The sequence below is a fragment of the Mesoplodon densirostris genome, chromosome 16 (genome assembly GCF_025265405.1).
Source record: "Mesoplodon densirostris isolate mMesDen1 chromosome 16, mMesDen1 primary haplotype, whole genome shotgun sequence".
Lineage (NCBI taxonomy): Eukaryota > Metazoa > Chordata > Mammalia > Artiodactyla > Ziphiidae > Mesoplodon > Mesoplodon densirostris.
Genome location: NC_082676.1, coordinates 36,014,117 through 36,027,802, shown reverse-complemented (window position 1 = coordinate 36,027,802; position 13,686 = coordinate 36,014,117). Strand labels below are relative to the sequence as shown.

The 13,686-nt window shown below is 46.4% G+C and overlaps 1 protein-coding gene across 2 annotated transcripts; it reads left to right on the top strand.

The window, feature by feature from the left end:
* The first annotated feature begins 236 nt into the window (after positions 1 to 236).
* On the top strand, positions 237 to 8,306 carry IFT22 (intraflagellar transport 22). Of its 2 annotated transcripts, XR_009530154.1 has the most exons (7): positions 237 to 341; positions 2,083 to 2,159; positions 2,287 to 2,376; positions 3,252 to 3,454; positions 4,231 to 4,507; positions 7,254 to 7,359; positions 8,239 to 8,306. XR_009530154.1 is itself a non-coding variant. In XM_060078617.1 (5 exons), the coding sequence occupies exons 1-5, from the start codon at positions 303 to 305 to the stop codon at positions 4,377 to 4,379; spliced, it is 558 nt and encodes a 185-aa protein (XP_059934600.1). In that variant the 5' UTR covers positions 237 to 302; the 3' UTR covers positions 4,380 to 5,683. The 2 variants fall into 2 exon arrangements, 1 of the variants encoding a protein (XP_059934600.1); XM_060078617.1 differs by lacking the exons at positions 7,254 to 7,359; positions 8,239 to 8,306 and having other exon boundaries at positions 4,231 to 5,683.
* Positions 8,307 to 13,686: the final 5,380 nt, after the last annotated feature.

The window sequence follows — 13,686 nt, the reverse complement described above, 5'->3', positions numbered from 1 at the left end:
CAAGCGAATCTGGATCCGGGTTTTTACTTCCCTCTTACCCTCCTGCTTTGCCTTGCCGCCCACCCCCAACCCGAAACCCACGCCGCCCCCTAGACGGCCGGCAAACCAACCCAGAGCCCCTCGGGCGCCCGGCCCCCCCGCCCCGGCAGAAACCCGCCCACTCCCGTCGGCCCCCGCGGCCGCTCCCGTCTCCATGGGAACGAAGGCAGCCAACCGGCGCGTCGGCTTCCGCTCCTCCCTGACGGCGGCGAGGACTTTGGCAGCGCCTGGGATTCCGGCGGGTCTGCGGGCTGCGGGCCGCGATGATGAAGGCCAAGATCCTCTTCGTGGGGCCCTGCGAGGTGAGGCCTGGGCCGGCGGGGCGGCAAGCGGGACCCGGGCGGGCGTGGGGCCCAGGAGCCGGGAGCCCAGTACCACCGCGCCCATCCTGGTGTGCGCCGCTGGCTTCACCGTGAACTCGATGTTCCCAGACCTCGACCCGGTTGTACTAAGGCCCGAAGGCCCAAGGTAGTGAGTGGCGTTATGGAATCAGAGCCTAGATCTCACGACTTTCCTTTGCGCCTGTGGCTCTCCCTAATGAGATATGTCTGTGGAACAAGAAAACCAGGAGGAAAGACTGAACCATTACCTGGTCTTGGAACATTTAGCTTTTCCATGTGGGTGGTGATGGCCAGGGATTAAATCTACCTGTGTACTTCACACTGTACACAAGAATAAAATTCAGATCGACTAAAAAGCTAAATGTGTAAAAGAACAACTGTGGACGTAGTAAATGAATAACTCTCCAACTTAAACACCCATCAGAATTGCCTGGTGGTCAGTTGCACAACTCGCTGGTCCTATCCCAGAGTTTTGATTCAGTAGGTCTGGGAGGGACCTGAGAATTTGCATTTTGCTGATGCTGGTCGTCCAGGGACCACTTGCTGGGAACCACTGTAGTAGATGAATATATGGAAAGCTATGTTTTTAATCTTGTGACAGGGAAGGTCTTAAACACAGCACAAAAATGAAGAAGCCTTAAAAGAAATGACAGCAAAGTTAAAGCCAGGGGAAAGTATTAGCAAAATGCATGACAAAGAAAGGATTCATAGGTAGAACATACAGGAAAGTTTAAGAATCAATAAAGAAAAGAGAAGCAACTCAAGATAATGTAGCAGAGTCTGTGCATAAGAAATACAACTGACCAATAAGTATGAAAAGATGCTCAGTCGCACAGTCTCAGAACATAGAACAAACAGATGGCACTTATTTGCTCATCAGTTTGGATGAGAAAAGTTCAGAATATTGATAACATGCAGTGTTAGAATGCTTTCAGGGAAAGGAGTATTCTGGGATTGCAGTTTCAAATGTGCACAGCTTTTAGCATGGCAATTACATTTCTCAAAAGCTACTGTAGCTAAAGACTCCTCCACATTCCCCATGAGTCCTATACAATATTGAACAGATGGAAACACCCTCGGTGCCCATCAATGAGCAAATGTCTGAATAAACTAAGGTACATTCTTACTTTGTGCAGCAGTGAAATAAAATAAGGAAAATCCATGTAAACTGACACACAGAACTCTCCAAGACTTAAACTGTTAAATAGGCAAGTAACAACAATATGCTCAGAATTATGAAAAGCAAAACAAACATAGATATCTTTTTTAAATGGAAATTCTCAAACATATACAAGGGGAGAGAGAACAATGAACCCTAGTATCCATTACCTAGCTTCAACAACAAAATTATTTCTGCACATACACATCTCCCTCTCCCTTACTACTCTTCTAATTTACCAGCCTTTCTAGTCCTTAAATGTGCTACGTCCATTCCTGCCTGGTGCCTTTGGACTAGCTATTCCCTCTGCTTGGAAGCAGGTAAAGTCACTCAGCAGCAGAGCCAGCACTGAAATCTGCGCTCCCTGCAACCCAGAGCAGGCTGTGCCCACCCAACCAGAGAGAGCCCTCTGCCTTGGTGATCTCAGGGTGGCTGTGGCCTCTACTGCATCCCACCTGGGTCCAAGCTGGCTATTGGAGGGCCTGCTTATGGTTTACTTTTCTGCTCTTCAGCAACGATCTTTCACTGTCTTCATTTTCACAGAGTGGAAAAACTGTTTTGGCCAACTTCCTGACAGAATCTTCTGACATCACCGAATACAACCCAACCCAAGGAGTGAGGTGAGCCCTGACCAGTCCATGTCCCACGGAGTCCCTGACCATCACCCGCCCCTGACTTTGGTGCTGGTGGCATTCCCAAAGTATAATGTTTCCTAAGGAGAGGTGCTGCTCTTGTTTTTATGTTTAGGATCCTGGAATTTGAGAACCCACACGTTACCAGCAACGACAAAAGCACGGGGCATGAATTTGAGCTCTGGGACTGTGGTGGCGATCCAAAGTATGTTTCCTTTAGAGCATTTGCTCCATCAAATGACTCAAAACTCAGCTGCCTGCCAGGCACCTTGGACTTGGGCCTAGCGAGTGCCCTTCCTAGCATGTGTTAGGGGCTCCATCAATTACTGGTGACATGCATTGCTCTTGAAACTTTAGTGACTGGGTTATGATATAGTGAGAAGTCATCCATCCATGATTAATACTTAGACATTATTTTCAAAGTCCACAGTTAGAAACCAGAACCATTGCTTATACGTGGAATCTAAAAAAAGTGGTACGAGTGAACTTATTTATAAAACAGAAATAGAGGGCTTCCCTGGTGGCGCAGTGGTTGAGAGTCCGCCTGCCAATGCAGGGGACACGGGGTCGTGCCCTGGTCCGGGAAGATCCCACATCCCGTGGAGCGGCTAGGCCCGTGAGCCATGGCCACTGAGCCTGCGCGTCTGGAGCCTGTGCTCCACAACGGGAGAGGCCACAACAGTGAGAGGCCCCCGTACCGCAAAAAAAAAAAAAAAACCAAAACAGAAATAGAGTCACAGATGTAAAAAACAAACTTATGGTTACCAGGGGGGAAAGTAGCGGAGGGCTGATAAATTGGGAGAGTGGGATTGACATATACACACTACTGTGTATAAAATAGATAACTAATAAGGACCTACTATATTAGCACAGGGGACTCAATAGTCTATAATGACCTATATGGGAAAAGAATCTAAAAAAGAGTGGATATGTGTATATGTATAACTGAATCACTTTGCTGTATAGCGGAAACTAACACAACAGTGTAAATCAACTATACTCCAATAAAAATTAAAAACAAAACAAATGCAGAAACCAGAGCCACCTACCCTTCACGCTGCGTCCTTTTCTGCCATGCAGGTTTGAGTCTTGCTGGCCAGCCCTGATGAAGGACTCTCACGGGGTGGTGATCATCTTCAATGCTGACATCCCAAGCCACCTGAAGGAAATTGAGATGTGGTATTCCTGCTTCGTCCAGCAGCAGTTTTTACAGGATACTCAATGTCTGTTAATTGCACACCACAAACCAGGCTCTGGAAGTGACAAAGGAAATCTGGCTTTGGGTAGGAAGCCTGGACTTCTCCTTTCTGCTGTAGTCTGAAATGCTCTGGGCATTTGTATATTGCCCTGTGTCTTGGAAACCAGCAGCCCTGTGCAGTTAAAGAGCATCTGCTGTGTCCTAGACATTTGTTTTTCTTACCATGTAAATAAGAACTGCTGGGTTGGAAGATTGCTGTACTATCCAGGCCAGGATGCAGACACTTTAAAAGTAGGCAGACACTAAGAGGGGAAAAAAACCTGGTTTTAGCCACTCATCGGTACTATTAGGGACACTCTTTCCTGACTTGCCTTTAAGCTCCAATTTGCATGTGACGCACACCATTACAGAGGTGTCAAAGTGACCATAAAAAACAACTCAAAACTCAGAAATGCCTTCCTCTGGTGTAAGAACAAAGAGGGTCTGGAAGTGGCTTGGAGATCTGTGATCCTGTTGCCAGGTGGCAGTGTGATGAAACCTTTCTCTGTTAAATTGTGTCAAGCAAGGCACAACTTTATTTTTGGACTTGGGAAAGTTAAACAAATTGGCTCCTATACGACTCAGGTCCTGGGACTTCCCTGATGGTCCAGTGGTTAAGACTCCTCGCTCCCAATGCAGGGGGCCCACATTTGATCCCTGGTCAGGGAACTAGATCCTGCATGCCACAACTAAGACCCAGCTCAGCCAAATAAATAAATAAATATTTTCTAAAAATAAAAAATGAAAGACTCAGGTCCTTTGGAGCTAGAAATAGCCCCTCACTAAAAGTTCATGCCTAATTACATTATTTTCTTTTTTAAGCGCCACCCTTGAACAAGCTGAAGCTGGTGCACTCAAATCTTGAGGATGACCCAGAAGATATCAGAATGGAGTTCATAAAGTATTTAAGAAGCATAATCAACTCAGTGTCTGAGAGCAGAGACCGGGAGGAGATGTCAATTATCACCTAACCGGCCTTCACCTAGATGCTTCCGCATCCCAAATGAAGTCAACTTCAGTGCAGATCTGAAATCCATCCACCTACTAAGGTTCTCATCTCCCTTTGGCTGTAGAAGACATTTTCCTTATTTGGCCAAAGGTAACAGTCAGCCAGGGAGTTGATTCATACCATCTATTCTCTGTCCTTAGTTCAGCTGAGAAACTCCTGTTATTGAATCCTGATTCCTTTGCCCCACATCTCTCCAGAGAGCTGGAAAACTGAGGTGGTTTTTTTTCCCCTTCACATTATGTCATACTATAAAAGTTGTGGAATTGTAACTGTCATAGCCCAGTGATACCAACAGTAGTTTAATCCACGTACATTGGTTTAAATGTGATTTTCATTCCTTAATCTGTACAATTTGCCTAGGATATTTTTGAAAAATATTAGCATTTAGCCTCTCCAAGATTTTATTTTTATTTAGATGTCCTTGATATCTGGACACCATATCACACTGGAAGGTTGAATACATATACATCTTCTAAAAATGTTTTTATTATCTCAGGGGAATTCTTTTTTTTTTTTAATTTAATTCTTAAATATTATTTCATGTAATACAGGGAAAAACAATGTTATGTTGTCATAACAACCATTTGTAAAAACAGTCAAAAGATTTAATGCTCAGGATAAGCAAATATGGTGAGTTTATAGCTTATTGTACAAGTGAGTTTGTTTTAGTGATCTTACGAATTATTGTTCTTTCATAATTTGTACTTTTTGAATTTTTTAAAACAGCCAACCTGAAAATATATTAAGTAGATCAAAAGTTAGATGTAGGGACTTCCCTGGTGCCGCAGTGATTAAGAATCCACCTGCCAACTCAGGGGACATGGGTTCAAGCCCTGGTCCGGGAAGATCCCACATGCCACAGAGCAGCTAAGCCCATAAACCACAACTACTGAGCCTGTGCTCTAGAGCCTGTGAGCCACAACTACTGAGCCTGCGTGCCCCAACTACTGAAGCCAGTGCGCCTAGAGCCCGTGCTCCGCAACAAGAGAAGCCACTGCAATGAGATACCTGCATACCACAATGAAGAGTAAGTAGCCCCTGCTCGCTGCAACTAGAGAAAGCCCGCATGCAGCAAAGAAGTCCCAACGCAGCCAAAAAAAAAAAAGAAAGTTAGATGTAGGTCTTTTCAACTGAGAGTGGAAGAAAAGTAGAGACACAAGAGATGAAAAATATGCTTGGCTGCGTTTCACTCTTACTATGAAGCGGGCTGAAATGCAGCTGTGTGGGCAGTCTACTTGAGAGAGTGGTGTTGGCAGATAATGACAGTTCCCTAGTAAATTTATTTATTTATTTATTTTTAAATTTTATTTTTATTTATTTATTTTTGGCTGCGTTGGGTCTTTGTTGCTGTGCGCGGGCTTTCTCTAGTTGCGGCGAGCAGGGGCTACTCTTCATTGTGGTGCACGGGCTTCTCACTGTGGTGGCTTCTCTTGTTGTGGAGCACGGGTTCTAGGTGCACTGGCTTCAGTAGTTGAGGCACACAGGCTCAGTAGTTGAGGCACACAGGCTCAGTAGTTGCGGCACACAGGCTCAGTAGTTGTGGCTGATGGGCTCTAGAGTGCAGGCTCAGTAGTTGTGGCACACAGGCTTAGTTGCTCTGCAGCATGTGGAATATTCCCGGACCAGGGATCGAACCCATGTCCCCTGCATTGGCAGGCAGACTCTTAACCACTGTGCTACCAGGGAAGCCCCCCTGGTAAATTTCGATTGAACTACAGTCAACTCTTAGTAAACTGCCTGGATTATCCGTGAGCACATTTTAGGCCCAGGTTAATTTCCTTCTGCCTGACCTGCTCTCAGTTGGAACTTTTGCAAGGAACACAAGATTACATTAATGCAAACTGTAGTAAATCTTCTTAACGTAATAGCTGCAATAATAATAATTGATCTTGAGACTACAGCTCCAAATCAGAGATTATTTTTATCTGATTTTTAATGATTATCCAAGAGCTCAATAGAAAAATTAACCCAGCAGCTTTCATTTATGTTCATAGCCAGAGTACAACCCTTGTGAGCCCTTGAATCGAGAAAAATGTTTTAAAATTTAAGAGGCCACATGTGCACAGGTTACAAGAGACCATTTAGTGAAGAAGTCTCCCTGTCTTCCCTGTCCCCAAACCCTGTTCCCCTCTCCAGAAGCCCCCTTACCTTCTGTATTCTGTCAGGAGAAGTCTGTGCACATACGATTGTGTTTTATTAATGGAAATAGTAGCAAACTATTCACACTTTTTTTTTTTTTTGCGGTATGCGGGCCTCTCACTGTTGTGGCCTCCCCCGTTGCGGAGCACAGGCTCCGGACGCGCAGGCTCAGCGGCCATGGCTCACGGGCCCAGCCACTCTGCGGCATATGGGATCCTCCCAGACCGGGGCACGAACCCGTATCCCCTGCATCGGCAGGCGGACTCTCAACCACTTGCGCCACCAGGGAGGCCCTATTCACACTTTTTTACAACTTACTTTTTCACTTTTTTTATTTGGAGGATTTGTGTAACTATATACAGAGCTGCCTTTTTCTTTTTACAGCTGCGTAATATTCCACTTAATCATTTACTTGGGAATTTTATATTACATTTACTAACAATTTATGTTGAAATATTATATTTTTATTGATGGACATTTTAATGGCATTGAAAAACATGATTTTGGACATAAGTATGTTGAATGTGGAATTTTAGGGAAGTGGTTTCAACCGTCAGCGCTTTTGAGGGAAGGATAAGATAGCTGGTCTTAGAATCCTAGTTCTGATTTACAGTGTCACAGAACCATTTTCTAAGTGCACAATGATTTTTGCTGTGTGTGCTGGCATATGGTTAAAATTCCTTTCTCTGTATCACAGATGTGACAAGGCACGTGAAAGCCACAGAACCATGAAACAGCCCAGACGTGTGGGAAACTCGGTAGTGGATCGTCACTCAAGGATGTGTGGAGGAGGGAGTGTCTGAGTGAGTGAGGCGGAGTGTGTGGAGGAGGGGAGTGGAGGTGGGTGGGTGTACGTGTGGGTGAGGAGAGAAGACCAGGGGTCAGATGGTGAAGGGATTCTTACACCCGGCCAAGGTGTCAGGGTTTGAGCTGCCACTGAAGGACGTTCACTGCAGGTTGATGTGGTCGGATCTCCATGGTAGAAAAGCCCCTCTGACCGCAGCGTGAGGGCTGGATCGGAAGGAGGACTAGTGTAGAGGTAGCTGCTGTCATTCCTTGGTTTGTGGCTCCATCACTCCAGTCTTCAAGGCCAGCATCTTCAAATCTCTTTCTGCTCCATTTTCACATTACCTTCGCCTCTGTGTATCTGACTCAAATCTTCCTCTACCTCATTCTTGTAAGGATACTTATAATTGCATTTAGGGCCCAGGATAATCTCCCCATCTAAAGGTCCTTAATTTAGTCACATCTGCAAGGACGCTTTTTCCAAGCAAAGTATCATTTACAGGATGTGCACGTTACAGGGAGTGGGGTCTGATGTCTTTGTGGGCCATTATTCAGCCGACCACAGATGCCGTTCACTGAGGCATTAATGGAAGAGGAGGAGCAGGTTTTTGGGGATGACAAATGACTAGTTCAAGGTGACTCAGCAAGTTAGGGACAGGGACAGAACTGAATCCCACGCCCCTACTCTTCCCACTGTCTTGTGTAACTGGGCAGATGAGTTTACAAGTGGACCTGGCTAAGAGTCTCACCCTTTGAGACTGAACCTAGTAAAGCAATAACAACCACAGCAACAACAGCAGGGCAGATAACCATTTTTGGAGCTAAACCACCCACAAAATGGTTTGCAAGTATGTTGCAGATAGATCTGGCATCATATTTCTTTTTTTTTTTTGCAGTACGTGGGCCTCTCACCGCTGCAGCCTCTCCTGCTGCGGAGCACAGGCTCTGGACCTGCAGGCTCAGTGGCCATGGCTCACGGGCCCAGCCACTCTGCAGCATGTGGGATCTTCCCAGACCGGGGCACGAACCCATGTCCCCTGCATCGGCAGGCGGACTCTCAACCACTGCGCCACCAGGGAAGCCCCATCATATTTCTTGAAACCAATCAAATGACCAAGTAGTATTCTGAAGCTCTGTTGTAAAGAAAATTACAACTTATATTGTAACCTGAATGTCCATATCTCAAAATTGTTCAGGAAAGCTCCTGGAGATCATTATACATTTGCTGGAACACCAGAAGACCCTTATGTCCAAAGTGTAGGCTAAGTTGCTATAACACAGATGGAGCTTTGCTGGTAACTGAGAACATATAAGAGTTGATAAAAGAGCAGTGCTCCTGATACCCATTGAAAAGGTAACTGCATTGGTACCACTTAAGAAAATCATTCTGAACTGTGGCCCTTGTAGATCTTGACTTCAGCTTTCCCCACCTGATTGCTGAGAACTACATGAATATCCTGGCTTTGGCTGATGCTTTTTCAACAAACGTACTCTTTCCTCAGGCAAGACATGAAGGATTCTACATTTTAAAAACCAAAACCAAAGAAATAAATGAGGAAGATGGAAACTCTGCTTTTGAATGTTAAGAAGAGATTACGTATTTTTGACTGTGACTTCTAAACTGCTTTATCAGTTAAATAATTCTCTATGTTTATGATCTGGGCCATTCTTCCTACCGAAGTTAAAAGCTAATGGAAATGTTGTGTCTGCCAAGTATTCCCACTTCAAAAGGAAAGTTTCTTGGTGCTTTGATGTGAGCAACACCTCATCTGTCTTCTTACACGATACAGTTCACTCCTATCTAGGCTTTCTGATAGCCTTTAAAAGTATGCCTCCTTTCTCGAAAGCCTGAGGCAGATTCACTCCACACTTACAGCTCTTTGGATCAAGTGTAATTATAGATCTTAGACTTTCAAAGTGTTGTGTAAAAAAAAAAAATCTATTAAGACTGTTTATAATCCTACCGGAATTTTGTGATAAGTAATTCATACAAGAACCATCAGGGCTTCCCTGGTGGCGCAGTGGTTGAGAGTCCGCCTGCCAATGCAGGGGACACGGGTTCAAGCCCTGGTCTGGGAAGATCCCACATGCCACGGAGCAGCTGGCCCCGTGAGCCACAATTGCTGAGCCTGTGCGTCTGGAGCCTGTGCTCCGCAACAAGAGAGGCCGCGATAGTGAGAGGCCCGCGCACCGCGATGAGGAGTGGCCCCCACTTGCCACAACTAGAGAAAGCCCTCGCACAGAAACGAAGACCCAACACAGCCATAAATAAATAAATAAATAAATTAAAAAAAAAAAAAAAAAAAAAAGAACCATCATGTTTTTGTTTTTTGTTTTAATCTTTTGTGTGACTTTACAAGGCCTGGAAAACACCTAGGTGTGAATTAACCAGATCATGTAATGAAATATTTTGTTCAGAGAAATAAAATCCTAATTTTATCAAAGTATGAGGAACTTGGTTTCTACTGATAGAAACCTATTTCAAGTACTTTTCAAGAATATTTTGCAAATCCAGCTACACTTGGAATGTATCACCATTTGGGGGGGGACAACTGTTAAAAGCAAGAAGTTGTGCTCTGCATTTTAAAAAAATGGTGGCAATGGGCTTCCCTGGTGGCGCAGTGGTTGAGAGTCCGCCTGCCGATGCAGGGGACACGGGTTCGTGCCCCGGTCCGGGAAGATCCCACATGCCGCGGAGCAGCTGGGCCCGTGAGCCATGGCCGCTGAGCCTGCGCGTCCAGAGCCTGTGCTCCGCAACGGGGGAAGCCACAACAGTGAGAGGCCCGCGTACCGCATTAAAAAAAAAAAATGGTGGCAATGGCTTTAAGATATCAATCACAAATGAGATGAACAATCTAAAGAGAATGGTTCTTACATATGAAGAGACTAGTGGGAGACAGTAGGTGAGAGGTCAAATATACATGCCAGCCGGTTAATGTGTACTTGGTTCTATTAGCTGTGTAAGAGCCCTAAGAGAGCAGGGACAATTACTTTGGTGGCTATGCGGAGAATAGATTTAAGGGAGTGTCTGAAATACAGCACTGAGGGTTGGCACGAAGAGAAAGGGAGAGATTCTGTAAGTATTGGGGAGGTAAACATTGTGTTTGAGTGGAAAAGAAGGGAGAAGCAGGGAGGATTCAATCCCGTTTCCTTACTGTAGGTGCTCGAGGTAGTTGCTATTAATCAATGACTACATTTCCCATAGCCCTTAGGGCAGCGCCATCTGCATTTCCCAGAGGGCTGTGCGATGCTCACGATGGCCCTGAGCGTTGGTGGAAACAAAGTTAAACAGGAGGGAGTGTACTCTTTATGTTGCTTTAAAACAAATTTCCCATCGTCATTCTCTCTTCTATCCCTCTTCTCTGTCTCCAACTCCTCCGTCCACGGGCTTCAGGGGCCCAAATACCCCGGGACTGGTCTCCTTGTCAACAACTCGATGTTACCTTTTCTGTGCCCCGCGCGAGCGTGCCCGGAGGCTCCTGGAAAATGTAGTTCAGCCTCCCGGCGGCCCAGACCCAGCCAAATGGCTGTGCCTCCTCGGGCTCCAGAATCAAGGGCTGGGTGGCGGGCGCGCGTGGCCGGCCCGTTTGGAAGCCGTGGGCGTAGAGGCTGTTCTGCATACGGCCACCCGGAGGCCCAGGCCACGGACAGTCTCAGAGCCGACTATCCCGGCCCGTCTCCGTGGTAACTGGCTGGCTGCAGAGGGCTGTGGGAAGTGTAGTTGGGCGGGGCCGGCCCGTGCGCAAGGTCTCTGCCTTTACAGCTCGCTGCCTCGGTCAGAGCGATTTTCCGGCGTCCGGGCGAGCTCCTCCCGCTTTATCTCGACCTCCGAACACCCCGACAGGTGGGCGGCCACCCAGAGAGGTAGGGTGTCGGCCCGGCCTGTCCCCACCGGCCCCGCTCGGTAGGGTCAAGGCGAGGGTTCCCTGGGAGTAAGTTTGACTGCGGTTCGCGTAGACTCACACAGTGGATCCCAGTGATGAGATGGGGATCCGAGTGAATCAGAGTGGAGCCTTTAGAGAGCATCTAGTCCAATCCTCTTCTGTTAGAGAAGCGGGTACTGAAGCCCAGAGAGAGTCAGTGATTTGCCTCAGATCTGCTCACGCCTTTATTTCCAGCACAAAACACAGTGCCTGGCACAGAACTGGCGCTCGAGCATTGTGTCATTCCGTTCTAAGGACAAACTGTTGAAATACTTCAACAAATTACTATATTAAAAAAAATTTTTTTTAAAGAGGGAAGTGGACCTGAAGAGACTAAACCAAATGCAACCTGTAGACCTTATTTGGATTATGATTCTAACAGCCAATTGTGAAATTTTTTAAAATCAGGAAAATGTGAACATGGACGATATTAAGGAATTACTGTTTAAAATTTTTAGTTGTGATAATGATATTGGGGTTATGCTTTAAAAAGGAAAAGCGTTTTAGAGACACATATTGCCGATTTTATTGGTGAAATGATGTCTGAGATTCGCTTGAAAAATATCCATTGTGGTGGGAGAGGGGAGAGCAGATGAAAGGAGATTGGCTGGGTGTCTACTGGAGGTGGAGATGGGTACAGGAGATCACTAAACTATTCTGTTATCATACATATTCCCCCAAAACGTCAAGTGTAATTTAATTATCTGCTAGAGATACATACTGAGTTACCTATCAGAAAAAAGATACACTGTCTGAGATTTACTTTAAAATACTCGACAGACACATACACACACAAAATGCGGTGAGGTGTGTTGGAAACAGGAATGGCAGTAAATGAATAGCTATGGAGGTTAGGTGATGGGAACATGAGAGTTCGTTGTATTATTATATTCTCTTTAGTGGGATTGAAAATTTCTATAATGAAGGGGTTTTATTTGATTTTTTAAAAAACATATTTTATATATTTCAGAACGTTTCTGAAATTAAGCTCATGAGGAGTTTCTTTGAAATGTAACCCTCCCACGGCACAAGTGAGCCTCCTTGGAAACTTCTCCAGTCAAGAATGACCCTAGCAATGATGGGGGCTGTGTCCTTGGCCCTCCAGATCCAGTCCCTTAGACCAGCATCAGGGAACTTCCCAGAGGGGAGGCCGAGGAGCTGCCCTGCCCCAGAGAAGAGTTTCAAGCAAGAGAGGGAAGAGAGAAGCTGGGAAGGTGACCAGAGTGACCAGAACTGCTGGCCAGGTGAGCTACTTATCCCCAGCCAGAAAAGTTGTCCAGGCAGAGACCCCATGGATGGAACACGCGTGGCTGTAGTTTCTGAGCAGACCCAGCCCTCATTACAAATCAGAGACCACGCAGAAGAGAACCCTCCAGTGTGAGCGTGTGGAATACACTTCCAGGTCACCCAGAACCTGGCGGTTGGGGCCACTGCGAGACCAGGTCAGGAGTGTGCTACTCTGATGGGAGAAGGATGAGCACATGAGAGAAAGGCAGAGGGGCAGGGACCCTGAGGCTGGGTGTGTGTGAGCTGAAGGACGCAGCTAGAGAGAAATGGCCAGGAGGGCAGCCTCCAGGAAGCCTGGTCCCCAGCACGGACCTTCTCAGCGTGGCTCATGCTCCGCAGGTGTGAAATGCCCAGGGCTGCCTGGGCAGCAGCTCCTCACCAAGCCACTCAGCTCTCACACTAGCCACCTGGCCTCCACTTCAGTACCCCCTTGGGGCACTTTTCTGTCACTTCTGCTCTTTTAAAAAAATAAAATAAAATACATTTTTTTCTCTTATCAACAAAAGTAATACATGACCAAGTTTTAAAATACGTATAAACGCATTGAAAAATTTAGTCACCTATTCCAGAGCCTATACCAGAATCACTGGTAACACTGAGTGTCTTTCTAGCATTTTCTTTCTAAGCATATATATACATTTTATCCGCTGTTCAGGTTTCTAAAAAAACAAACACAAAAACAGGTGGGAACCTCCTGGGATCCACAGCTCCTTGCAGCCCCAGCTTCATTTCACTGGGCTTCCCCAGCCCAGCGAGAACCTAGAGTCCGGCCTGTTTGGGAAACACGGGTGCAGTACCTCTTTCGGCCACAAGAGGGGGGTGCCTGCCCACGCACGTCCATCCCAAAGCTCTCGTGGGGCCCTTCAGGTCTGCCCTTCACGCACCAGATGTTTCCTCCTTGGGATCAAGGCAGCCGCACTCTGCCCTAGCTTTATTGCTCACTCAGCTCACTGCACCTGTTGGAAACCTCCTTGGTTCACGAGGAAAAACGACAGAACTCACAGGCTCTCTCTGACCACATCTGCCCTAATTAGACGAATCCTCGGACAACTCTCTCCTGGCAGTTGCAGCCCTGGGCTTCCGAGGGAAAGGATAAACTGCAGACCGCTTGGGGCCTCCCCGCGATTAACATTC